Below are 26,712 nucleotides of genomic sequence, written 5' to 3' on the forward strand. Positions count from 1 at the left end.
GATTCAGCCCAAAAAGACTGGGGAAAGAAAAGAAAACAGGTTTAGCATCACACATGCTTTAACCATCAGTCAGTACAAATGCTTTCAGTCATTCATGTAATGTATTATGAGACAGCATTGTAAATTTGTAAATTTCAGATTACCATCTTGCAGTGTAAATTGCTTATATAGTCATGTGAAACGGAAAGCTTTCAGAACTCTATGCAGTCCTGTGAAAAACTAAGTAAACTCGTACGGCTTTCATAGGAGGGTAAGTAGTAGCTGAGTTCCACTAATCATATGCACAAAACTGATCATCAGGAGGTGAGAGCACCTCTTTAAAAGCACAGGATTTGGCTGAAAAGGAAAAGAATCAAAGTGTTGGAATAGTTCAGTCAAACTCGATACCTCAACTCGACTGAAATGCTGTGGTGGGGCCTTAAGAGAGCTGTGCACAAACTAATGCCCACAAATTCATTGAACTGAAGCAATGCTGTAAAAAAAAGTGGGCCAAAAGTCCTCCACAAGGATGTGAGAATCTAATAAAGTAATACACACAATAAGTACTTTGTTGCCTCAAGGATCTTTATATTGTAAAGACCTTAGAGTAATGGAGAGAAAAACCCACCAAGATGAACCCGTATGAGCACTTAGTGACAGTGGGAAGGAAAACCCCCCTTTTAACAGGAAGAAACCTCCAGCAGAAGCAGGCTCAGGGAGGGCAGCCATGTGCCATGATGTGGTGGAGGTGAAAGGAAAGAGACAGGATAAAGGACATGCTGTGGAAGAGAGCCAGAGATTAATAATAACTAATTATTAAATGCAGAGTGGTGTATAAACACATAGTGAGTAAAGAAGAAAGAGTGGATCGTGGTAAGCCTATTACAAGTAACTAAAGGGAGGATTCAGGGTCACCTGATCCAGCTCTAACTGCTTTATCAAGACGGAAGCTTTTAAGCCTAACCTTAAAAGCAGAAAGTGTGCTGTCGCCTGAATCCAAACTGGGAGCTGGTTCGACAGACGAGAGCCCCCCACGTGAAAGGCTCTGGCTGGGATTCTACTTTTAGATATCTCAGGAGTTAGTGTGAACCACGGCCTGTGCATAGTTTCTCACAGCACTGCATAGAGTCCCGTGAGAAACCTTTGTCACGTGACTCTATTTGCTGTGCATATTTCAGTCTAATAACGATCATTAAAAAGTTACTTTAAATATTTCCTGCACTGAGCAACAGGTAAATGAATAATATTTCATATCTAATCATTGATTACATCTTCTGTTGATCAGTGTCTGTGATATTGCTCAAGTTTTCCTTCCCCTCCTCTCTCTCCACTTTCCTCAAGCAGTGCCTCTGCTCACTGACCCCTTGCCACTTCTGGAGCAGCTTTGGCTGACGCGCACATCAGATTCAGTTACAGCCAAACAAGCTCACAATGAAAAATGCCTCCACATTTCCCCGGTTTCACAAACACTGTTTGAAACAAAAAGCCCTTATCAGACCTGTGTATTATTCACAGTGTTAATTGGAGGGAAAATAAGTGCATTGTGCATCTCAACGGTGCTGTTAAAACAAGATAAGGACCGCGCAAGCAGGTCCGACGCAGTGGCTATTGAATGAATTGTTTAATAGCGAAAGTGTGAACAAGTTGGGAACTGTGTGTTTTTTTTTCCTTTTTCTGGTGAACTGTGCTCTGGTGGGGCTGATGTGACCATTCTGGTAATCCCCAGGTAGGTGTCATTTATTTATTGTCACTAGCTGTAGCGTTATGTATTCAGGCAGCAAAGGTCAGCGTTAAACATGCGCACAAAGAAACACAATCGCCACCCGTGAAAATGCGATAACTCAGTAGGCAGCGGTAAGTGACACTGAACATAAGAGTGAAACATGGCAGCTAAGGAGACCCGCATGCAGGTTTCTTTCAATAGAGAAGTTTTGCTTCACTCTAAGCAGCTGTCGAGCTCGGGCCGCAGTGAACCTCACCCCCGTGTTCCTGACAAGTACGGCCCTCTAATAAAGTGGCAGCATTGCATGAATTAAAATGGTCCTCTTTTATCTTCAGGCTTTCAGAGAAGTTTCAGCAGCCTAACGGTTGTAGTTGCTTCGATTACTGAGTCAAACAGATGAAAGAGAGATGACAGATTAAAAAGGAAAAGATCATGAGGTCAGAACTTACGAAATCATTCTGTACTTACAAATATGTTTGGTGGTTCAAAACCACACACCATAACCCGGTTTGCAGCAAAGCGGCACTAAACTGAAGCAGTACAGTAAGAGCTGTTTCATTCACCCTGATTCACTTTAGTAAAGTCCATATTTGGTAACGTTAGGGCACAGAAAAGAAGTATATGGTTGCATGTGTTTCTATAAAGGGTTTCTGCATCACAGGTTAGAGCAGTGACAAGTCACTCCACCCTGTGCAAACCGAGGCAAACCGATTGTCCACTTTGAATAAAGCCAATAAACATGTCAGTGAAGCTGTTTGTTTGGTAGGGGCTTTACTGAACGCTGCCACGTCTCGGAGTGATACCATCTATCGCAGAGAAAAGCATCACAGAATGAATGAGTGCGTGAACAGGTACAAGGTTCACATACAGGTCGAACTCACCTGCCATCACAGTTTTACCCCAAAACTGCTGACTGCCAAAGTCTTCAGCTGGTAATTATTAAAGATATTAGGTAACTGGTTGGTATCTATGTGCATTTAGTTTAGAGTCTTCACTGAGCAGTAATGTCCATTGCAGGGTCTTACATCATTTGACATAAACATGTCCTAAAGACAGAATTTGACAGAGTTAGTTGGAATGTGTTGATCTGGGTGAGTGAATGTCATAAAATTATTATTATTTCAACTGTTTAAAAAAATGCATTAAAACATTTAGCATTGCATTATGGGATTTAAAGAACTACATAGTTTACAGGCTACAGATACTAGGGACTCCAATTACTATTTTTACTGTTTGCCATTTCTGAGACATGTTGTGAAACATCAGACGTCAGATATGATTGCTGTCAGAGCCAAAACGGAACCTTCAAGTTTTAAGAATCTTTCTAAAAAGACTTTTCAGTGTCATAAACAGGTGAATGACAAAATAAAACTGCAATGCAGTTCACTCATGATGTCAAGCGATGATCATCAGCAAGTTCTTGGACAGGAGTTCAAAATGCTGTAGATTCTTAGCAGTGCTTTTGACATATTGAGGTGGCTGTAGCTCAGGAGGAAGAGCGGGTCTCTCTTGATGATGGTTGGAAGGTTGATGGTTCGATCCCTCCACAGTCTACATGCTAAATATCCTCAAGCAAGATACTAACCCCAAGTTGCTCTGTGATGCATCCATTGGAGCATGGAGTATCTGTTAGTTAGAAAGCACTTAAAAGCAAAGAAAACATTACTTGTGGCATGTTGCACAAAGTGCTTTGAGTGATCCAGGAGAGTAGAAAAGCGCTATATAAGAATCAGACCACTTACCATGTTTTATACTGAACAGTAGCCAACATCAGCCACTGTGAACTGCAGTTGATTATGATGACCCAAGTGTACCCCAAGAATTAAATGTGTATTTTAAAAGTTATCACTATTTAGGCTTTAGACTGCATGCGCTTTGCTGGAGATCTGTTTATTTTTACCCACTATACACAAAATCTCTTTCAAGTTACATCGTTTAAATTAATAAAAAGAAAGAAAATTCCACATCAATTCTACATTACTAACTTTTGGTAGATAAAGGTCAAAGTTGAGCTAATCTGTGTCCACAGTCAGAGATATGGATCGAATAGACCCAGAAACACATCAGGTTTGATGTTTGTAAACTGTCAACACAACTGTCGCTACTTCTGTCCTTACCATGACTTTTATGCTTCATCCTGGTATGGTTACTAGTGGAGGGCACACAACACAAACTAGCTCAACTGGATTTTTCTTCTTTGCCAGAATCCAGAACACGTTGTTTAGCATAATTTACCAACATCTTTTTGTTGTCTTGTCCATTGTGTCATTTCAAACTGCATTCCTATTGATTGATTAACAGCCATAAGCCATACAGACAGAAAGCAACTCCAAAGGACTGTATGCATATGATTCACAAGCTTGTGGAACCACTTTTAGCAGCAATAGCAACTTGAAGCAAACTTTTTTTTGTGTGTACGACTTTAACAGTCTCTCTCACATAGAGGAGTTTTAATTAACCCCTCTTTTCAATGCAGTTTAAGTTCATTGAGGTTTGTAGATGCGGCTCTTTTAAGATCCCACCACATCATTTCAATCTGGTTGAGGTCTAGGCTTTGTCTGGAACATTGCAACACCTTGATTTATTTTTCAGCCATTCTTTTGCAAAGTTGCTGTTGTTCTTGCAATCATTGTCTTGTTGCATGACTCAATTTTAACCAAGCTTTAGCTGCTAGGTAGAGCTTCACATTTGAGTCTAGAATACTCTGGTATACAGAGGAGTTCAGGGTTGACTTATTAATTGCAAGGTGCCCATGTTTGGTTTTTATCGAAAGGGGTGCTGTGAAAACAAGCTCCACAATGGTCTCGTCTGTTCAAAGGAAACAGTTGGAGAAATCTTGTTATTTTTTTTAGATACAACTTTATAAAACTAAACCACGTTTAATCTTCTTTTTATAGAGAGAAGCCTTTCTCCTCTATCACCATGAAGTGTGGCCAGATGGGCCACCCTTAAAACAAGCCATACTTGTTAAGTGTTTTTCTAATTGTGGTGTCATGAACTTTAACATTTAACATGTGAACTGAGGCCTGTAAAGTCTTACATGTAGCTCTTGGTATTTTTGCAGTTTCTCTGAGTCTTACACCGTCTGGCCTCTGGGTGAATTGCTGAGACAAACAATCCTGGGACGACTGCGACATTGTGAATGCTCCAGACCAGCAAAGTGCTAAAACTTCTTTTAGAGAGATGCTGAGACTTGATGATGATGAGCTAATCAAGTGCATTTGATTTGCAGCACCTCGCTGCTACTTACCCTCTTAATTCCTATGGAAGGTGTAAGGTGTATGGACGTTTTACAGGATGCTCTGCAGCCCACTCTTACTGTGCGATGTATGGCATGACTAAATATATTGCCATGATTGTTTCAGATTGGTACTCTTTAGTCTGGGACAACAGTCCATAATCGCAGTGTATTCCTGGATTTAGGCTACCAGCCAATAAAGCACGGCATTCAAAACAATCCCAGCAGAGGTTGGGAATCAGTTACTGTCATCAAGACATGTGACAGTTAAAAACTCAACCAACTGGTGAAACTGAAAATGCTCATATACCTCAAGGCGAAAAAGCAGCACATCACACCTTTAAAGCTAACCAATAATTTGGAGCAAGAACAAACACCCTTACTTTGTAAATATGCAGTCAAACAACATGTGACAATATTTAGAAAAAAAATCCATTGTCAACTCAGACTTGCAGTCTCGCTTTGACTGTGGCCCAAGTACGTTATGAATATCCTGCCAGTCAGCGAGGCAGGAAACAGACAGCCAGTGGCTCACTCTACCAGGGCTGCAGGGGTCAAAAGCCTGTCAGGTGGTGCGGCGGTGGAGGTGGTGGGGGTCAGGCAGGTGAGCCAGTGAGGAAAACAAAGAACCACTACTAAACCCCCACCCCCTTTTCCTTCCCCTATCCCGTCTGCCTTCTCTTCCTCTCAGAACAATCACCACCAACAGGACCAGGAAGTGATGTAGAGAGGAGGTTGATCTAACCGGGGCAGTTCCTTTCAGATAGGTCAGACAGGGGAAGAGAAGGTAGGAAAGACAGGCGTGGAAATGGGAAAAGATAGAAAACATACACAGCAAGTGGTGGCAGAGTTTCCTGTTTGGGTGTGCGTGTGTGTGAGTGTGAGACTTTCCTATTTATAGAGTATTCCAGTCCTGTAGTGTTGTTCACTGATGACTAACGGTGTCCAGTATTGTTTTAAGCCCTGTGCTATTTCTTTTTTAAATATTCCTGCACTGTTGTGTTCTTTCCTTCATATCTGATCCTCATAGGTGTTATAATTATAAAAATAATGTCCGATGCCCAAGTGACCCTGACTGTGACAAAGGTCATGACAGCACTTTGAAGCTACCATTCTGTTCCGTGTTAGCAGCTGCCTCCATTATTGTTATTTTGACTTCAGGGCCTCTGTGGCTCGCCAGCATCTGCAGCGTCTCCCTTCGCTCAGTCTTCCTTGAGAATGTGAGCAGGCATGTGGCATTGAGAGTCAGTCGGGCCATTCCTGCGCTCATAGCACAGACACAAAGCATGTGGCACTTGACAGGGATGCCAGATGAGGGACGCACGCCACCACGAGCCGCAGCAGCCCCCTTGCCTTTTAAGACACACACTGAGGGGTTCCTGCCCTGAAAGGCGACACCTCGGCCTGCGCCACCGAGGCTCCTTGCGTCTTGTCTTTCCCCCCACTTGCGGACTCTTGTCTGTCCTCGGCTCCTCATTTCCGTCACACTTTCTCTTCCAGGGAGGGTAGCGCGGGGGGCAAGACTGTGTCGTATGTTATTAATACTATTGTTAACTGCACACTCAAGGCTGGCCTTCCTGACTCAGCTCATCATGTTACAGGTATATTGTGCACAGCAGAGAAATGGCCAATCCTGCTTTATATAATGCCATCTATATATATCGCGAGGAATGCCTTGGCCAATTATGGTTCGAAGCCGGCTGATTGTCATGATGGATCTGTCAGCAGACTTAAAGGCTTTCTTCTTGGACTAAAAACAGATGATGTCTTTTGACTGAGGTGATATTCTCCCTGTGAGCATCATTAAAAATGAGTAGACACAAGACAAATGCAAGAGACATTTACTTTACAGGCAGAAGAGATAGGGGTCTCCCAGTGATCGAACAGAACTGTTATTACTACTTTACTGATCGATTCTGACACTATAACTTTTGATAATTGTGCTGCGTGCTGGAATATTAGATGTGTTGGAGCGCCCTCTAGAGGCAGGTACCTGAGAGTACTATTGTTGGATGTTACTTGCAGATTTAAAGTTACTTATTGCAAGTATTAAATGATATGTATTTATTTATATTGGATTTAAATAAGAATTTGCTCTTAATCACTTGTCTGGTTAATCAAAGATCACACTGACTGACTGCATCTTTTTGTAGTACAAACCTCAAATTAAACCAAAATACAGCCTGGCCCTGTTTCAGTCTTGGCTGAGCCTTCTTTAGCACGATGCATAGACATCTGGGACATATAGTCAGAGTGGCTCTTTCTTCATATTCTGTTGATAGCTTTATTCATTTTGGAAAGTTTTAAGATATGTTAAAAGACTGAAATTTACCATAAGTATCTTTGAGCTGTGCAATGGTTTTGAGAACCCTGCAGCTACAGTAAAGTTTTTATGTTTAAGGTAATAATAATAAAACACACACAAAAGTATGGAGAGATTTAGAAATTGTTCTGATTGCTACATAAGAATTTAGTTTTACTTGAACATTAATTACTGATAGATGAATATTTTTTAAATTACCAATTTAAGTGAAGCTTAAACTTTTTTTTGTATAGAAAAACTCTGTTATCATCATGCACATGTGTTGTCAGGCAGTGGACTGTTTTGCATCTTCTCTTAAAATGTATTAAATCTACAGCAGTGCTGAACAGATGGTGCTGTTCACTGCTAGCAGAGTGGGTTGGTTTTCCCATGGCGCCACCCAGTGGCGGTCCTAGCCTGTTTGGTGCCCTGGGCGAACACGCCCTCTTTTTTCTAAACTGAGCACCTGATGGCTTTGACCTTTTCTTGTCCATCTTCCACTGGTTTTAGTGTTGCACTACGGTATGAACATCCATCCCCCAACCCGAGGATCACCACAACATAACGTAATAGACCTACACCTTAAATCATAGATTGGCTTTGTCTAGACTCTAGGGTTTATTTCTGGGATTTTGCACAACCGAGGAGTCTAATCATGAATACATAATGGGCTTGGATTTACATCATTATGAATGAAATGTGCTCTATTTGGAAGCAGCATGTCTCCCTCCCCTTTCGACAGGTTGCGTGTGAGACTTTAAATCATCAAACTGTAAATTATACATTTTAAATTGTTATTGATCTCTTTACCCCGAGTCCTAAAGTGTATATTTATTTTCTTATTCTTCTTATATTTATTGTTTGTTTACTTGCACTGCTGTAACTGGAGGCTCGCCGTCTCGTCTCTCTATATACTGTACTTATATAGTGGAGATGACAATAAAGTTTACTTTGACTTCAGCAGCAAGCAGGTGCACCGAGGGCTCTCGCGCTCACTTTTCGGTATAGAATTTCGAAAAAACGTCGGTGCAGATTATACGTCTGTATCATAATGTCTGGTGTTTTCGTGTTTGTTTGTTTTATTTTGCGAGTTGATTATTAGATGGTGCTAATAACCAACTGAGGAGGATGTCAGGATCTGAGGAGGAAGTGCGTCAGGAAGGTGAACGCACGCAAAGCTACTGGTCCGGACGGGATTCCCGACCGCGTCCTCAAGTCATGCGCGGCTCAGCTGGCTGGAGTGTTCACACACATCTTCAACCTTTCCCTCTCTCTGTCTGTAGTCCCAGCCTGCTTCAAAATGGCCACCATCGTCCCTGTACCCAAATCCTCCACCATCTCCTCATTGAACGACTGGCGACCTGTAGCCCTGACCCCCATCGTGAGCAAATGCTTCGAGAAGCTGATCAGGGACTTCGTTTGCTCTGCACTGCCTGACTCACTGGACCCTCTACAGTTCGCATACCGCCACAACAGGTCCACTGATGATGCCATAGCCCTGACACTACACACTGCCCTGTCACACCTGGAGAAGAGAGACACGTATGTGAGAATGCTGTTTGTAGATTACAGCTCAGCATTCAATACCATCGTTCCCTCGAAGCTGGACAGGAAACTGCAGGATCTAGGACTAAGCAGCTCCCTCTGCAGCTGGATCCTTAACTTCCTGTCTGACAGACAGGAAGCTAAGTGGTCAGACTGGGCAGCATCACCTCATCCACACTGGTGCTCCACAGGGGTGTGTACTGAGCCCTGTCCTGTACTGGTAAACGGACTGATTCTTATATAGCGCTTTTCTACTCTCCCGGAGTACTCAAAGCACTCTATACAACATGCCTCATTCACCCCCACTCATACAACTCAAGTGCAACCTAAACTACATTCATACAGATTCATACTCCGATGAACGCATCGGAGGGCAACTCTGGGTTAGTATCTTGCCCAAGGATATTTGGCATGCAGACTGAGGAAGCCAAGGATCGAACCACCAACCTTCCGATCAGTAGCTGATCTGCTCTACCACCTGAGCCACCCCACTCTACTCACTCTACACCTACGACTGCACGGCCATTAGCAACTCCAACATCATTGGGAAGTTTGCGGATGACACTACAGTGGTGGGTCTTATCACCAAAGGTGATGAGATGGCCTACAGGGAGGAGGTCAGCGCCCTGACCCACTGGTGTCGAGACAACCATCTCACCCTCAACGTCGCAAAGACAAAGGAGTTGATAGTGGACTTCCGGAGGTGCAGAGAAGTACACACCCCCATCACCATCAACGGCGCTGCTGTGGAGAAAGTGAGCAGCTTCCGGTTCCTTGGTGTACATCTGGCTGAGGATCTTACGTGGTCAGTACACACAGTGAAGAAGGCGCAGCAGCTCCTCTTCTTTCTCAGGAGACTGAAAAGATTCTGCAAGCCATTCTTATATTTTGCTTGTTCTTATGTTATTGTATTTTGCACACCTCTGTTGCTTGTGAAGCTCGCACACAAGAATTTCACTCACATGTGCTGTACCAGTGTATCTGCACATGTGATGTGACAATAAAAGTGATTTGAAATCCCCCGCCGCCACGCCCTCTCCTCCCTGTGCCGCAAGCAGCAAGCGCAGCTCGCAAACGGAGGGCGCCCTTACTCCCCGCAAATGGCCGCAAGAACACCGATCGGTGCCTATGACATCCCCAGAATGCGCTGGCATGATGTCGGGGCAGCATGAGTACGAGCAACTTTTTTTTGCCGATGCCCGTTATGCCGCCCCCCACTACGATGCCGCCCCGGGCAACCGCCCATGTCGCCCATATCAAAACCCGCTAGTGGCGCCACCTGACTGCAGCGGTGGTAAAATTTACACACACTTGTTATTTGAGCAAAAGTGCAGATAAGAATTACTCTGGCAAAGACTGATTTGACTTCTTTACTCGGCAAAAGTGTAAAACTACAGGCTCTGAAATGTACTCAAAGAATACAAGTAACAGTAGGTCTTGAATGAAGGTGCGCTAGCTTTAAACTTCCAGTTCATCAAATGTCACTGAGCGCTCCTTTTAAAAAGATAAGCGCTCTTCTTCCTCCTGTCATGTCTTTCTTACATCTTTCTCCATCTCTGCGTGAAATTATCTCACAATCATCAAACTCATCTTTTCTCTGGTAAGCAGCTGCAGGACAACTGTATGACAGCCTTTGCTGCTACTGTCTGATCTATTGGACACTGTAAACCCGAATAAGTTACCAGAACTCAAAAAAATTGAGGCAATCGATTGCCTCAATTTTTTTGAGTTGATCAACTCAAAAGTCAAATTTTTCCAGAACATAAAAGTTTGGATTACATGGTACTTGTATCTTTTGAGAACGGTCAACTCAAATATTTACAGTTAATATGACTTAAAGTTTCAAGTTTACAAATTCAAAGAAATAAGTTCACAGAACTTATAAAAAATAAGTACACAACTACAACATTTTTATGTTAACAAAACTCAAATGTTTATTAGTTTGTGTTGTCATTATTTTAAGTACACGTTAGTCAAATATGTTGACTACTTGATACTTAAAAACATGTGACCCAAAACTTAAAATTTTTGAGGCAATTGATTGCCTCAATTACACTGAGTATCGGTAACTTAATATGCAAAAGTCATAAACATCTGCCATTGAACAGTACTATGTTGAAATTAAATACATTTAAAAAAAAAAAATTTAAATAAATTAAAAATAATTAACAAAAACATTTATAAATTAAAATAAGTAGACCAAAAATTGTTTAGTCAGGAAAACTGTCAGAGTAATGAAACATAATGCCAAATAATAATATCAAAATGTGCTTTTGGCTCTCTGGCTAATATCTGAATAAGACAACAAGGCAGCAATTTGAGTGAATTACAATGCTATTTGTTTTACATTAACCAGTATCAAACAGTGAAATTTAGGTCATCTTGCGCAGCCCACAATGTTTTGGAAATAGTATTACGAAAAACATTAAAACATACAAAACATTAGTGTTGCTTTGCATTATGTTAATGAGAACAAAGGCACGTTGTATAGTTTGGACCTATTGGCTGAACACCTGTAGAGTAATGCAATAATGTTTTGAGGCATTATTTAGATGAAAGGAGAGAACTTTGAACCAGTCTTTTATAATGCTTCACCCTGCATCCTTCTTTCAGATGAGTTCCTACATAACCAAGTCATTCTTGAGGGTCTGTAACCTGGGTGACAGTTTACCACTTTCTAGACCAAATAAAATCTTTTGAGTAAATTCTAAAGTGTTGGTCAGGCCTTTGGGGTAGCTGAGGTGAAGTGCATAGATCAGTCCAAACATTACCAGGAAGGCTTCACCAAATCTGGGGAGACTGAACACGGCATCACTTTCAATGACGACAGAGATTTTCACAGGTTGGTAGTGAACTGGACTTGTTGTGTCATGGTCACTGATGACAGTGAAGAGGGCCACTTCAACACCATCAAGCTCCAACTCATCAGATTCGTCCTGAATTAATGAAAAAGAGATACTAATCACAATCTAACCCAAGAAATACAACAGACGACATATAATTTCTCATTTTACCAACTCCCACTGAGATCCAATACCTCTTTTACAAGGGAGACCTGAGTCTCACTGTAAGAGGTGAAAAACAGAAGATCCATGTTCTGCACACATAAATCAGCTAATTCACCAGAGAATCAAGTGGTGTGAGATAGACTGAAACTAAGCTAAAGGAAATACACAGGAAAATGTTTTACTAAACATCTTATCACTTTCAACAAAACACCAATTCAGTTCATTCGTAGTGAGGAGACAGAAAAGACCATACATGGAAACCATATGGGTAGACTAAACAAAGGTAAGTCCAAACAGTGCATCAAAATACATGTTTGTACTTTGATGCACTGTTTATATACACAGTAGTATCTGTTAGATACTTAAGGACACTCACAGTGCAGGTTCTGAAAAATCCAGAGACATCCTCACGCAGATAGACAGGAAGGGCGTGGAGAACGGTAGTGCGCTTGGTGTGGATATCATGGATTTCCTATTTCCAGATAAAAACAGAATTGTATATACTGGTGAGTTTACTGAACAACAACAACAACAACAGTCAAATCAGAACATATGTCCACAAATAACCTGTTCACATCTTTAATACAGTCAGACAAATAGCAAACACAAAGTGGAGTAATAGCAAAATTCAAAAAGCTCATTTAAATCATTGAACCTGTCCAATGTTCCACTGGTTCAACCTATGAAAATGTGTAACAATCTATTATTACCTGTTCATTGTGAATTCTTAGAATTTCAGCCAGGGCATCTGCTGTCTGCTGTTAAAAATTTAGAGAGATTAAAACACTTTGTTTCATACAAGGCGACCGGGCGCCACCTCTAGAACAAGTAGTATCTAACTTTTTAAACAGCCTGCGACCCTCATTACAACAACTTAATGCTAGCTCTGCAAGCGCAAAGTTTCCTTCGGGGAGAGCAGCAAAGCACATAAAAAACACGGACCGACATTTCTGCTATTCTTTTCGACACGCACCCAAAATACAACTAAATATTCGTATTTTAACAATAAACTAATATCAACATTGAAAACTTACTGTAAGTCCAGTGATGCTAGTTGCTGCCGTTAGGTCCAACTTTCTCCAGTCGTCCGTGTTGCCTCTTTGGTGCTGTTCCCGCCCATATACCTTTACTTCTTCTGTGTTTCGTATTAATGCTCATTAGCGCCGCCTTCCGCTTCGGAGGGTGAATCAGAGATTAACTCGGAATAAAAATTGATTCCTGCAGCTGCTCAACACTTACGGAAAAAATTAAAAATATATATGTAGGACACATTGATAAAACAATGAATATTAAATGTCTGTGAAGGTTCTCAGTCATCCAGGTCATCGTAGTCAAAGGAACTTAAAGAAGTCCAGACGCTTTTCTTTGCAAGCTCCTTTGACAATGAATATTAAAATAAATACATTTTGTCTTTCACTAATGCATTTAAGACAATTTGATTTTACTTATTTGGTGAAACACTTTGAGATTTTATTGTATTTTAGCATGTGCTACATAAATTAAGTTTATTATTAAATCCTACTTGAAACAACAAAAATAACAGGACTTTACCATTCTTATATGTCCTAACTTAACTGTGTTACGTTGTGCTTAAGTTATGATTTTAAGTGATGCTTACTTAATATAGAAATAGTTAAATTCAATCAAATATTATTCGTTTCATTTACTCAAAAAGAAGAACATGTTATACGAACTTGACATATTTAAGTTAACAGAACTTTTTAAAGACTTTGAGTATACACTACTTAATCTGTTTAATTACTTTGAACATTCGGGTTTACAGTGGAAACATTGCACGTGAAACTGCATTATTACTCTCTTGTATACCTCATCTGTTTGTATGTTGTACTCACTGATTGATTAATAAAGTTCTTGTTAAAAAAAAAAAAAAGCAGTGGGTGCGGACTTTGTCCACCAAAAACGGAGCTGAAGAAAGAGGCTCTTGACTTTTAAGCCATTTTCGTCTTCCTTCGCTTACCTACAATGGAGATACCAGTGTACACGCTGGATTCCTTCACCAATTTGCCGTTCAAGGGAAACCCTGCGGCAATTTGTCCACTTCTGCATGTGAGTAAAACTATTTAGGCCACAGCTTAATGTGTAGTCTGGCGCTATGGCGGCCTGCATCGGTGCTTCGCACAAGTGCAGACCAGAGGCAGAAATTCGTTCTGCAAAACAAGCTCGACAACATGTGTTTTTAAAGGTATTTTAACTCAAACAATCTTTTATGTAATTTGTATAGTATATTTTTTTTCTCTCATTTCTTTTCTAAATGTACTTGTATATTGTTCACATGTTGAAATAAATTACCAATCAATCAATCAATCAATCAATCAAACCATGAAAATTAAAGTGGGTTTTTTTTGTTTGCTTTCCCCTGAAAACTTTCTTATCACACAAGAACAGATACACACAATAAGATACATCAGCCTGCTGCTTCTAATTAACTTATTTAGTTGTTTATTCTTTTTCAGTCAGCAAACTTCGTCTGTTTGCCTGCCAGAAGCTTACAATCATCTGCTTTAGAAAGATGAACTCAAATGGAGGTCAGTCCACTACTGCCACCTGTGGCCAAGTGCTACTACTAGATTAACTTGTGACATATCTGCAGAAGAAGCTGAGTGGCTACACTTAAAATCGACCCACAAACATGTTGAAAGATGCAATGACAGCAATGTGGATTGTCAGGACTAAAACCAATCATTAAGTAAAGACAACAGGGATCATTTGTTTCTGTTTATTTAGCATGCACAACATTTGTAGTCTGGCCTCCATTTGAGACTGCTCCAGCTGCTATGTGATAGTCAGTAGATCTGCTACAAATTGCAGATCATATGCAAGTTTTGGAAATAAATCATGAATATTCCTTGCTTAGCATTAAAAGTAAACATTTCTAGCTCTCCCCCACACTCAAACACAGATGACAAACCAACTGACACACCTGAGTCACTCACTTTCTTAAATCCAATCACTCTCACTGGCTCTGTTTATTACTAATCACTGTGTAACAGCTGTAAATTCACGGTAACTGCCATCTCCTTACAAATGTTTATAGATTAACCACAATTATACAACTCATACAAACTCTCTCCAGCCATGTTGTTGTTTTACCTATACTGGCTGAAAATGTTCATTTCCAGAGAAAAGACACAGGCAGACTATGCTTACAGGATGTGATGTTACAACACCAGTGAAATATGAATGTGTCATATATTTGTTCAAGACGTATTTCTTTGTTATGGGAAGAAATATTGAAATCATCATGAACAACGGGAGTGGTGATTTCTATAACTTTGTGTATATAATTGTGCATTTCTTACTGATGTAGGCCACAAATAAATACATAATGCCATTTCATTTATTTTAAAGGTTTATTTGCAAGACATGCAAACAGACAAAATAGAAAGTTCCAAATGTATTGTGCATGAAACGAATTCAAACGTGGCGATAGAGCCAGGTGCAGATGTGTCACAAGTTAATCTGGCTGTAGGCTGTGGCGCTCGGCCACAGGTGGAGCTAGTTGACTCGACTCCATTTGAGTGAACACAAAGTAAACTGCACGCTTTAGTTGTGAAGCGAAAACACTGAAATCGGAGCAATAACACGTACGAGGGGAACGATAACGACGACAAGATTCTCCCGATCGTTTGCTCTTGCTGCCCTGTGAACAGCATCGGCGTGGTGTTAATTGTTTGCCGTTTTCACGATCGCCTCCTGCATGAGAATATCACCAGGTACACTCGCGACATTTTTAAACATTTAGTTGTTCATCATGAGCAACAAGATTGAGGTAACCTCACAAATATCACAGATGAAGTATTTGGTGTTTATTTGCTGTTTTGTTGGTAGCGGCTCCTGAAAAGCAAGTCGACCACACATCTGTTCGACCAACCCCTAAGGTATGGAACGCCAGGACTGCCATAATGAATTAATTAAATACACCATTAAATAATTAATAAATGTGGCAATAATTAATTAAAATTGGAATTAATTAAATAAATAGTTATGACACATGTAATTAATTAATTATTGACACATTTAATTAATTATTTATGTATTTCACATTTTAATTAATTATTGACACATTTAATTAATTAATTATTGACACATTTAATTAATTAATTATGTATTTCACATTTTAATTAATTATTGACACATTTAATTAATTATTGACACATTTAATTAATTATTTAATGATATATTTATTTATTTCATTTTGGCAGTCATGGCGCCTGGCTCTCATCATGAAATAATTTTATCTGTCAGCCTCACCCATCAAACTCAGGGGGCGGGGTTAACGCTGCCCATGCAGCTTCTCTAACATTTGATTGGTTGCCGTGCAAAGTAAGTCAAAACAGGTCGATCCTAGATAATCGATTGCTTGTGTAGACTTGGGGCAGCCAGGTATCCCAGAATGCAGATCAAATCACAGGCAGCAATGGTGGTGGTGTAGTTTTAAAATACCCCGTTTTTCTGTCACCAGCTACACTTTTAACAGTGTTTTAGCCGCGAATGTCGCGACGTATGTCTGGTCAGGTTGTCAACATAGAACATGTTTGCAAAAGTGCTCAGATGTTTTCAGAGATTTCACTAGCTCTGCTAACAATTAGCATGCAGAGTGCACCGAGGGGGTTACGTTAACCGGTTTGTTTACATATTCCACTCTCCGTGTTCCACATGTTGCATTCGCAGATTCTCATTTTCACTGAACGATCGTCTCTTTCCGCCTGGTCTTGTGTCTCTGTGCTTCTGTAACATAAAGAACGAGCTGACATTTTTCTCACGAAACCAGCGATCAGCTCAACAGACCCTCAGTTTACCTGCATGCATCCTCCTCCTCATCTGTCAGCTGTTTAACACCTGCTGCTAATTCAAGAAACACGCCTACGTTACCTGGTGATAGTCACAGTTTAACTGGGCAGCCGGTGCTCGATATAAAGCAATGTCAGCGCATTTTTCTGCACAAGATAAGTAAATATAGTGTTTTCCCCGAGCGCAGAGCTGCTGGAGCCTTTCCTTACAGAGCACTTTATAGGCGAACAGCTTCATCGGCGGCTGATGTCCAATCACCGGCACACAGCTTTGAAACCTCAGCTGAGTTTTAGCTCTCAGTGGTTAAACGCTGGACTTTATTCACTCAGGTTCTGTCTGTCGGGTCACGTTTACTTCGCTGTTTTATTTACAACTGAGGAAATCGGTTTGGCTGAGGTTAAAGTTACGTTTCATAACTGCATAGTTTCACAGACGTTTAATGGTTCACTGGCACATGTGTTAGACTGAACTATCATCTAAATATCATCTGTTTTTTAATAGTTATTCAACTGTATTCTAAGCACCAGCTGTCTGTTAGAATGTGATTTTTTTTCTCTCTCTGTTGGCAGAGGTATAAAAATGCGCAGGAAAATCTGACGTGCATGGCGAACTTCACCGACGATATTTAGGGAGGAATAAACACACATCAAACATAAACGAACCATTTGCCTGTCTCCATAATTGAGAGCATTTTCTCTTCTTATGTCAACACTCTCTCTCTCTCTTTTTTTTTTTTTGCTTTTTCGGTCATGTTATGTTTACCTGTCAAAGGCTTGTTACAAACTATGAAACACATCGTGCAGACTTCTGGATGTTAGAAGAAAACTAATACTGCTCATGAATGAGACTAAAGGCAGGAAGGTGTCCTTTAAAACATGTTAATAGGACCTCCCTATTTATATCATAGTTTATGATATAGCACGTGTATTTCAGTAATAGCCTGCTGAGGCCACTATACGTGCTGGCCTCATATCAAATGTGAAGGCAGACTGAGTCTATGTTTGACGTTTTTTATATCTAATCTTCCTTTTCAAACATTTAAACAGCAGCGAGTCTGCAGCTGAGGGAATACAAACTCAAATTGTCGGAACAGGTTTGCTCGTTTCTTGGATTCATTTGGTGATTTATTAAATGTATAACTGTTATTCTAATCTGCTGCCGAGTCTCTTACACTTTTCTTTATGCTGTATATTTTCACATCTCTGGAATAGTTGGCAGTTAGATAGTCAGCTGTGAAACTCTGTGTTAACTCATGGAGCTGAGGATATCGTGGATATGCTGACCTCGCTGCGTGGTGTACAGAGCGAGGTCAGCATGATTAATATTCACAATAAAAATATTAGCCGAACATCATGAAGTCTGTATGTGTTTCATAGTGTCGAACAACCTTTGTACAGTTAAAGCCAGCAGTTACTACATGACGGAAACACCAACGTTATCTCTTTTATGTGTTTATACACAGGTCACGCTGATTACTGAACAAAAACCCAAAGATCAGATGTTAAACAGATTTATTTGCTCTCTCTCCTCCTTAAACATGTTTTTAATGTTAGTTATAATTCAGAATTGGCGACTGAAACACGTAGGACACATAAGAACTTCAGGAAATAAAACACCGATAAATATAACCTCAGTAAAAGAAGTCAGCGGGGGTTACTACAGCTGTGTACCGGGGCCTGCGCTTTGTCGGTGGGATTGCTTGCGAGGCGAGCGGGTCTATCCCACGCTTTGCCGTGAGACTGGGCAGACATCTCCGAAATCATCGAAACACTTTTGCAAAGAGGCTGTATCTTGACAAACCGACCAGACACATGAAGATTAAACCACTACATTCTCGGCTAAAAAAATATTAAAACGGTATTTGGTAACACACAAACAGGGTTTTTCAAAGCTCAGTTCTGTTAGCTTCCACATGCCGGTTGTTGTGTGCTAGAAACAATGGCCACCAGGCCAAAGCAATGGTTTTGACTAGATCAGCGTTAACCCCGCCCCCTGAGTTTGATGGGTGAGGCTGACAGATAAAATTATTTCATGATGAGAGCCAGGCGCCAGGACTGCCAAAATGAAATAAATAAATATATCATTAAATAATTAATTAAATGTGTCAATAATTAATTAAATGTGTCAATAATTCATTAAAATGTGAAATACATAAATAATTAATTAAATGTGTCAATAATTAATTAATTACATGTGTCATAACTATTTATTTAATTAATTAATTCCAATTTTAATTAATTATTGACACATTTAATTAATTATTTAATGGTGTATTTAATTAATTCATTATGGCAGTCCTGGCGTTCCATACTAAGGAAGCCCGTTTCCGCCACTAAATAAAAACAAAAAAGCTAGTATCCATAACTCGAAATTTCGAGTTATTTTCTCGAAATTTCGAGTTATTTTCTCGAAATTTCGAGTTACTTTTCTCGAAATTTTGAGTTAGCTCTGCCAATCAAAAATATATGTGAATGAGGTCGCTTTCTTGTTACCCGGAAGCATATGGCGCAGAGGAACGCGCACTCAAAAACGGATCCCAACAAATTGGCGCTTTCGCGAGTACGTTTGCTGATAGTAACACCATGTGATTCAGCTAATAACACAGGGACTTCATCATTTGTGAAGCCAGGCTGAAAACACTCAGCAATCTGTGCATTCACGACTGGATGTAATACCGGTAGCTTAGCTGTAGCATTTGTAGCTGAGGGCTTCAGCTTCCGGGTAACAAGGAAATGACGTCATTCATGTAGATTACTGATTGGCAGCGCTAACTCGAAATTTCGAGTTACTTTTCTCAAAATTTTGAGTTAATATGTCGAAATTTTGAGTTAATATGTCGAAATTTCGAGAAAGTAACTCGAAATTTCGAGAAAATAACTCGAAATTTTGACTTATGGATCCTTTTTTTTTTTTTAGTGGCGGAAACGGGCTTCCATAAACCCCAGTTAATCTGGAACCGTGGTCATAGCAGCTCATATCAGTGACACTCATCACAAATATTTATATTTACTCATCAAATCGTGTGTTTCTAACAGGAGCTGAGTGATGACTTGTATTACAAGATAGCAGCAGAGATGAACCTCTCAGAAACTGCTTTCATCACCAGGATTAATCCCTCTGATAGCTTTACTACAGGTATGTCTGTTTTAATTCAGATCACATTTGGGTTGCCAATTCCAAAGCCTCTTAGATTATAATGCTGTAATGGAAAGCTCCCTTTCAAAAGTATACAGTATGGTGTATGATTCACATACTGCTTAAACTTAAAAGTAGTCCCTATAGGTGCAGGATAGAAATTTTTCAATATGGATTAACAAGTTTGTATGACTTTATAGTTATAAGAACCGTAGTATATCGTATTTGCAGAAAATAAAAAAGACTGAAATAAAATAACAAAAACCTGAAAACCTGAATAACATGACAAGTGAAATAAATGAGTCAAGGAAATTGTATGATAGGAAAAAATGGAGTCACTATTAAATAAAGAAGAAGCTGTGAGTAGTGGTGAAGAATTTGCACAGCTGTGAGGCTCTAAGAGAAAATGCCACGTCATTTTGTAATGATGTGAGCTGCAGGAACAGTTAGGAGTGTCTGAATCAAACCAGTGGCTCTGTTAACAAAGTGAGACAACAGACATTTCAGGGTCAAAATACAGTTAATTAGAGAAAAATATCTTTAAATCACCACAAAGTCTATTTCATGGCACTTTGTACCTATTGAGAAATGTCATTCACGAAAGGTTAGCCTTCAGCAAAACTAAACTAGTCCCGTCAGGCAGAATTAAGGACCCACAACCATTAGCAGGAGCTCATTATTTTTCAAGTTTATCTGTTCAATAGCTTATGTTTAGAGAGATCCTATACAGTTAAACACACACAGAGCTGCATTGTACTCACTTTGTGCACAAACTGTCCTCAGCAGTCTGTCGGGTCAAAATGTTACATTGTATGGAGTCCAAAGAACTGTGCAACAAGCTGTCACAGTGAAAAATGCAGTGTGCAGTCGGTCCAAGAGGAATGCAGGTATCATTAACACAAAGACAAAGAAGAAGCAGGAACAGATACAATAAGTTTAACTTCAGACTTAAAAATGTGACTTTTGAAGGAGGTCACCAGAGAACTTCAATCTATACATCTAAAAACCACAAACCAGGCGAGAAATTTGGGTGTAGTGATGGATGCAGACCTAAACTTAGAGAAACACATTAAGACAATAACAAAGTCAGCTTACTATCACCTCAAGAATATATCAAGGATAAAAGATCTGATGTCTCAACAGGACCTGGAAAAACTAGTCCATGCATTCATCTTTAGTAGGCTTGATTACTGTAACAGCATCTTTACAGGTCTACCTAAAAAATCAGTCAGACAACTACAGCTCATTCAGAACTCTGCTGCTCGAGTCCTCACTAAGACCAAAAAAGTGGACCACATCAGTCCAGCTCTGAGGTCCTTACACTGGCTGCCTGTCCGTCAGAGGATAGACTTTAAAGTTCTGATGCTGGCCTATAAAGCTCTGAATGGTTTAGGACCAAAATACATCAATGACCTCCTGACCCAGTATGAACCATCCAGATCCCTCAGGTCATCTGGATCCGGTCTTTTATCAGTTCCCAGAGTCAGAACCAGACACGGAGAAGCTGCATTCAGCTTTTATGCTCCTTATATCTGGAACAAACTCCCAGAAAGCCTCAGATCAGCTGAAACACTCAGTTTATTTAAATCCAGGTTGAAGACTCATCTGTTCTCAGCTGCATTTGAATAAAGCACCAAATCCACACTTTAAGCTTAAATTTCAAAACTTACATTTAACTACTGATTTTATCTACTGTTCTGATTTTATCTGTTTTGATTTTATATACTGTTTTGTTTGTTTGTTTGTTTGTTTGTTAATTAGTTAGTTAATTTGCTTGTTTTATTCAATTTTAAATCATGCTTTTTATTTGTTCTTGTTTCTAATGTCTCTGTAAAGCACTTTGAATCACCTTGTTGTTGAATTGTGCTATACAAATAAACTTGCCTTGCCTTGCCTTGCCTTACTCTGAATTATATTTGCTGAGAAAGGAGAAAAAAACTGGTTGAGCCCATATTAGAGGGAATTACAATAGTCCATATGTAATAAGATCAAAGCATGTATGACTTTTTAAAGAGTGCCTGATATTTAAATTAAATAAGTAAAAAGTGAACCCAAACCATGACAGTAACAGTTCAGTATTCTTCTTGTAATTTGCCAAAAATATCATCTGGCATTTGCAGTTCTCTGCTCACACACAGATGTTGTAGAGCCATCTCCCACATTTTTTCCTCATCTCCCACAATTTAATGACTTCCAGCTATGAGCAGCTTCTCTAAGGCTACGTCCACACTAGCCCGGATAGATTTGAAAACGGCATTTTCATCTGAAAACGCTCTGCATCCACACTAGCGTCTTAATTCGTTTTCACAGAGTTGTGCGTCCACATTGAAACGGCCGAAAACGCTTACGTTCCAGTACTGTGCATGCGTAAAACGCAAGAAGATTCGACCTACCTCATTTCTATCTGCCGTTTATTTACTTTCTGGCTCTTTGAAACGTCGCGGCAAAATGTTGAGGAAAAACACCAAGTTTTTTTTAAATGGACTAACAATGAGGTGGAGTTGTTGCTGCGAGTAACACAAAAGTACAACGTTGCAAAAGCGAGTGAGAATTAAAGAATGTAGAAACTGATATTAATCTTTAATAGGGCTGTCAAAATTGAGAGCAAACAAAACAACTGCTGTGTAATGCCCTCCTCGATCTTTGTTTAATTGGTCACATGACTGCATCATATGACTAACATGTGCCATCGTTTTCGAATGTCTGCGTTTTCAGTCCACACTGCCATGCCAAAGCACCGTCTTCAAATATATGCGTTTTCGAGAGCGTTTTGAGAACGCTGCGCCGTCTCAGTGTGGACGGGAGGCCAATGATGGTTTCTAAATTATAAGGCTTTTTGTCAATCTTTAACCAATAAATCATTAATTGGACCTTGAAGACCTTTGTGGATGTAAGCCAATCACTAACATTATTATCTACACTGCTTAACTCTGTGTATTTGAAACTAATACCAAAACAAAACTGAAAAAAGTCTTAAATGTGTGATTAACAGGATCAAGATTCCGCCTTCGATGGTTTACACCAACTACTGAAGTAGACCTGTGCGGTCATGCCACTCTGGCCTCTGCAGCAGTGCTATTCCAACACATCAGTAAGATGCAACATTTACACATAAAAAGGTTTTTCAAAAAACCAAAAAGTGACATCATGGTGCACTAGAAAAGGCCGCTGGAGCTATTTTAAAAGATGCCTGTAATGCACAATGCAGCTGACTGCAAGAAGGAGCAAAGAGGTGCCAGCATGTAACCATATAATGGATTTTTTCCTTCAGAAAATGTAAATCCCACCCTGGTGTTTGAGACCAAAAGTGGAGATCTTTCCGTCACCCAGAAGGAGGAAGGGTACATCATGGACTTTCCTCTGAATCCCCCCACCAGAGTGGTAAAATAAACTTTTCCTGTTTAGTTACATGAACAATTTAATCAGATCCTGTAATGTAAAAAAACGAGTTCTTGTGTTTTATTAACAGTGTATAAAATGGCTTTCTTTCTGAACTCCCTTTATTTCAGGATCCCAACGACTTCAAAGACACCATCAAGGTCAGAAATCACATTTTTCTGAACAGTTTGAGAAAGTGTAACTACATTCCTGTGTGTGTGTTCAGCTAAGTCTCTGCCTTTACATGTGTGACACAGGCGGCAGTCGGAAACCTCCCGGTTCAGGAAGTTTTATTTTGCTACAACACCAAGAAGCTGCTGATTCGACTGGCTGACAGCTGTGACATGTTGGTTAAAAAACACTTTGCTTGTTGCCAAATTCAAAGGAATCTCAATAGTGGTCCTACTGTTCATGAGATCTTAAACATTTGTTCAGCAACAATCAATTATATTTCTCAGGTGCCCGGCTAGTGGGGCTTATTCATATGTTTAAAGCCCAAACAAATAATCAAGCAACTGGCCTTCTACACCCACTCATCACGTTTTAGTAAATGTATATGTGCTTTTTGTGTATTATCTCCAGCTCTGCGCTTACCGATCTGAAAGTTGACACTGTGGCTCTTGAGAATACTGAGAGAAGTGGAAGATTCTGCGCCGTCATCATCACTATGAAAGGTAATCGGAGCTGTGCGTTTCGTAGAGTTGTAGACTTGCTGGATCGGACCACATGTAGTAATTCCATTAAAATGAAGACGTAACAGTAAAGAATAAACCAGAGGAAACCCAACATGAAGTGTTTAAGCGAGGTGTGGTCCCACCATGTACCATCAGAAAAGCTTCAATGCACCTCTGTTAGAGGGATGAACAGCACTCTGCCAAAAACATTCCCTCATTTGGTGTTTTAATGATGATGGTGATGAAGAGCACAGTCTATGATTCCACTCATAATATAGGCCAGGGGTCCCCAATCCCAGTCCACGAGGCCGGTGTCCCTGCAGGGTTTAGATGTGTCCTTGATCCAACACAGCTGATTTAAAGGTTAACTGACCTCCTCAACATGTCTTGAAGTTCTCCAGAGGCCTGGTAATGAACTAATCATGTGTAGGGATGGGTATCGTTTAGGTTTTATCCGATACCGGTGCCAAATCGGTACTTTTGAAACGGTGCCGGTGCTTAAACGGTGCTCGAACCGGTGCTTAAAGAATGGAGAACACAAACTTTGTCCAAAAACCTCTCATGTTCAGCTGGTTTTTTTTGTAAAAAGATAACAATGTGTGCCTTTTCTGCAGCTATGTGGCATATATGGTATCACTCTTGGTTGGAAGCAGTGCTTAAACAATGGAAAAAACACAAACTTTGTCCAAAAACCTCTCATGTTTAGCTGTTTTCCACTTTTTCTTTGGTCATTTTAGCCTTTTTGGCCAGGGTGAAGGGAGTATCTGCCATCAAACAAGAAGACAGCCGCATGTAGTTATGATGATGTTTGCTAGTTCACCTTACATGCATTAATGTAATAACATGGTTAGCCTACTCAACGTAAATTACACACGAACAACATTAAGCTACTCACGCAGAGAAGAACGGCTGCTGCTGCATCATCATCCTCATCATTTCTGCTACACTGGCAGGGCTAGGGGCCAGGACTCTATTCTTCGGGTTTTTGGGGGATGTTGCTCCGGGTCCGATAACTGGCAACCCACCCGACGTGCACGGTGTGAGGTCTCGCAGCAAGCTATCAAATACGGCGCATTTCTCGGCTTTTAAAAAAAAAACGCTATGCGTCGCCAGGTGTTTCATCGGATTCTTGGTGTTACCTCCTTTGACAGTATCACAGTATCAGCTTAAAGCACTTGTTGCTGCTGAGTTTGCATCTTTTGCTGTGAAGTACAGCCAGACTTTTGACCGCTTCGCCTTGGACATTTTTAATCTGTAGCTCTGCTCTAACAGAACGTACGTACCTGGCCCCGCCTACTATCCTCGGAAACGTAAAATGATTGGCTAGAAGTGTATCACAGCTCAGGAGAAAAAAGCACCGAAATAAAGCACCGAAATGTGCGCTGCTTTTCGGTCTGGTTACTACCGTTTATGTCAGAACCGGTGCCATCATGGCACCGGACACCGGTACCCATCCCTAATCATGTGATTCAGGTGTGTTGACCCAGGGTGAGATCTAAAACCTGCAGGGACACCGGCCCTTGTGGACTGGGATTGGGGACCCCTGATATAGGCCTTCACTTGGGTTGAGCTCTGGGGAAATGTTTGATCACAGGACAAATGGTGCGCCGATTTCTCCTTTGCCGTCACCATCCTGTGGACTCGTTTGTTGCCCATTTTAATTTGTATAACAACATTCACTGAATGTTTCTGCCAACAAACATTACATATCAAACACTGCTAACATGTGGAAACAGGATCACCTGACTGCCAGCCACGATATGACTTCTACTCGAGAGACTTTTCTCCATGGTTTGGCGTCCCTGAGGATCCTGTCACTGGTAAGATAGTTGCTCTTTACTAGTATGTAATCTATAGACATTATTTCTCAAATAACATAATTCTGACCATGTTTGTGTGTCTAAAAACGTTTACATATAAGCAGCTGGACTAAAGTGATTAAAGAGGATGCATTTACAGGTGTCTTATTACTGAGAGAAAGTGTTAAGCTATTCCTGCTATGCATTCTTTGTTCTGGCAGGCTCTAACCACACAATCCTAGGTAGCTACTGGTCTGAAAAACTAGGAAAGAAGAAAATGCTGGGTAGGTATTTGAACCTTCTCCGCCTTTTACTAATGTGTCATTTATCTGATGATAACAGACGTTGTGTTCCACTTTTATCCATAATTAACCTGCTTATTGTGTCTGTGCAGCTTACCAGTGCTCCAGTCGTGGTGGCGAGCTGGAACTTGAACTGAGGGATGATGGAAGAATCAACATAGCTGGACAGGCCATCACTATTCTGCAGGGAACAATCAAACTGTAGACTGAGACACATCCAAGAAGACGGCGTCTGATGTTCTATCTTAACCATTGTGTCCCTGCAGATAGACACTTTATGGCTCTTGTTTAAAAATTAGATGGCTAAAATAAAAAGAAAAAACGCACTCAAGTCCTGACTGTTCTATCCTGAAATGATTCAGCTAACATAGCTTTGTTACGCTCATTCATTCATAACATTACAGCAAAAAAATTACAACCAAAAGATTTTAAAATGATAAAAACAGAAACACAAGAACACAGCAGGTAAAATCCGAAGAGTCATGATTAGCCTTGTGGTCAGGAGAATTTTTAACATGTGCTACTTAATAATGAATGGGGTTCAATAAAATGAAGTACAGCTGATATGGACTAAACTAAAAAAATGATACTGCAGATTCGTTTTGATCCTAAATAACATGTACATATTCCTGAAATTAAAAGTCATCATGATGACTGTTTGTTTGTTTTGTTTTTTTGTATAATCTGTTCCTGCACAGATGTAGTTCTGCCGATCTGGTTTTTACTGACAAAATAATGGAATAAACTTGAGGCCCACTGACATAGTTAAGTTCTTTTAAAGTTGACATTTCTGGTTACATATGACTATCATAGGAAA

General features: G+C 40.2%; 1 protein-coding gene and 1 long non-coding RNA gene across 3 annotated transcripts; one reads left to right on the forward strand and one right to left on the reverse strand.

The window, feature by feature from the left end:
* Positions 1-1,595: 1,595 nt before the first annotated feature.
* On the forward strand, positions 1,596-26,543 carry LOC146573669 (phenazine biosynthesis-like domain-containing protein 2). Of its 2 annotated transcripts, none has more exons than XM_085272971.1 (10): positions 1,596-1,705; positions 19,643-19,742; positions 22,735-22,833; positions 23,014-23,123; positions 23,252-23,281; positions 23,378-23,466; positions 23,703-23,794; positions 25,531-25,614; positions 25,815-25,877; positions 25,988-26,543. In XM_085272971.1, exons 2-10 carry the CDS (start codon positions 19,682-19,684, stop codon positions 26,098-26,100), a joined length of 741 nt encoding a protein of 246 aa, XP_085129097.1. In that variant the 5' UTR covers positions 1,596-1,705; positions 19,643-19,681; the 3' UTR covers positions 26,101-26,543. The 2 variants fall into 2 exon arrangements, with proteins under 2 accessions (XP_085129097.1, XP_085129096.1); XM_085272970.1 differs by lacking the exon at positions 1,596-1,705 and adding an exon at positions 13,700-13,862.
* Positions 10,696-12,911, reverse strand: LOC146573670 (uncharacterized). The gene is made up of 3 exons (XR_014892412.1): positions 12,830-12,911; positions 12,172-12,267; positions 10,696-11,723 (listed from the first exon to the last, which is right to left on the reverse strand). It is a non-coding gene; the product is annotated as an uncharacterized LOC146573670 (long non-coding RNA).
* Positions 26,544-26,712: the final 169 nt, after the last annotated feature.

Source organism: Mchenga conophoros, linkage group LG5, assembly GCF_057382185.1.
Source record: "Mchenga conophoros isolate Kocher_MC1m ecotype Shallow Benthic linkage group LG5, M_conophoros_male_GT1.1, whole genome shotgun sequence".
Taxonomy (NCBI): domain Eukaryota; kingdom Metazoa; phylum Chordata; class Actinopteri; order Cichliformes; family Cichlidae; genus Mchenga; species Mchenga conophoros.

Bases quoted from the DNA above. Each gene is read 5' to 3' on its own strand.
- LOC146573669 (XM_085272970.1), top strand. From the start codon at position 13,779: ATGGAGATACCAGTGTACACGCTGGATTCCTTCACCAATTTGCCGTTC. The intron at 19,743-22,734 runs GTATGTCTGTTT...TGTGATTAACAG, and splicing joins CTCTGATAGCTTTACTACAG to GATCAAGATTCCGCCTTCGA. The intron at 23,282-23,377 runs GTCAGAAATCAC...TGTGTGACACAG, and splicing joins ACTTCAAAGACACCATCAAG to GCGGCAGTCGGAAACCTCCC.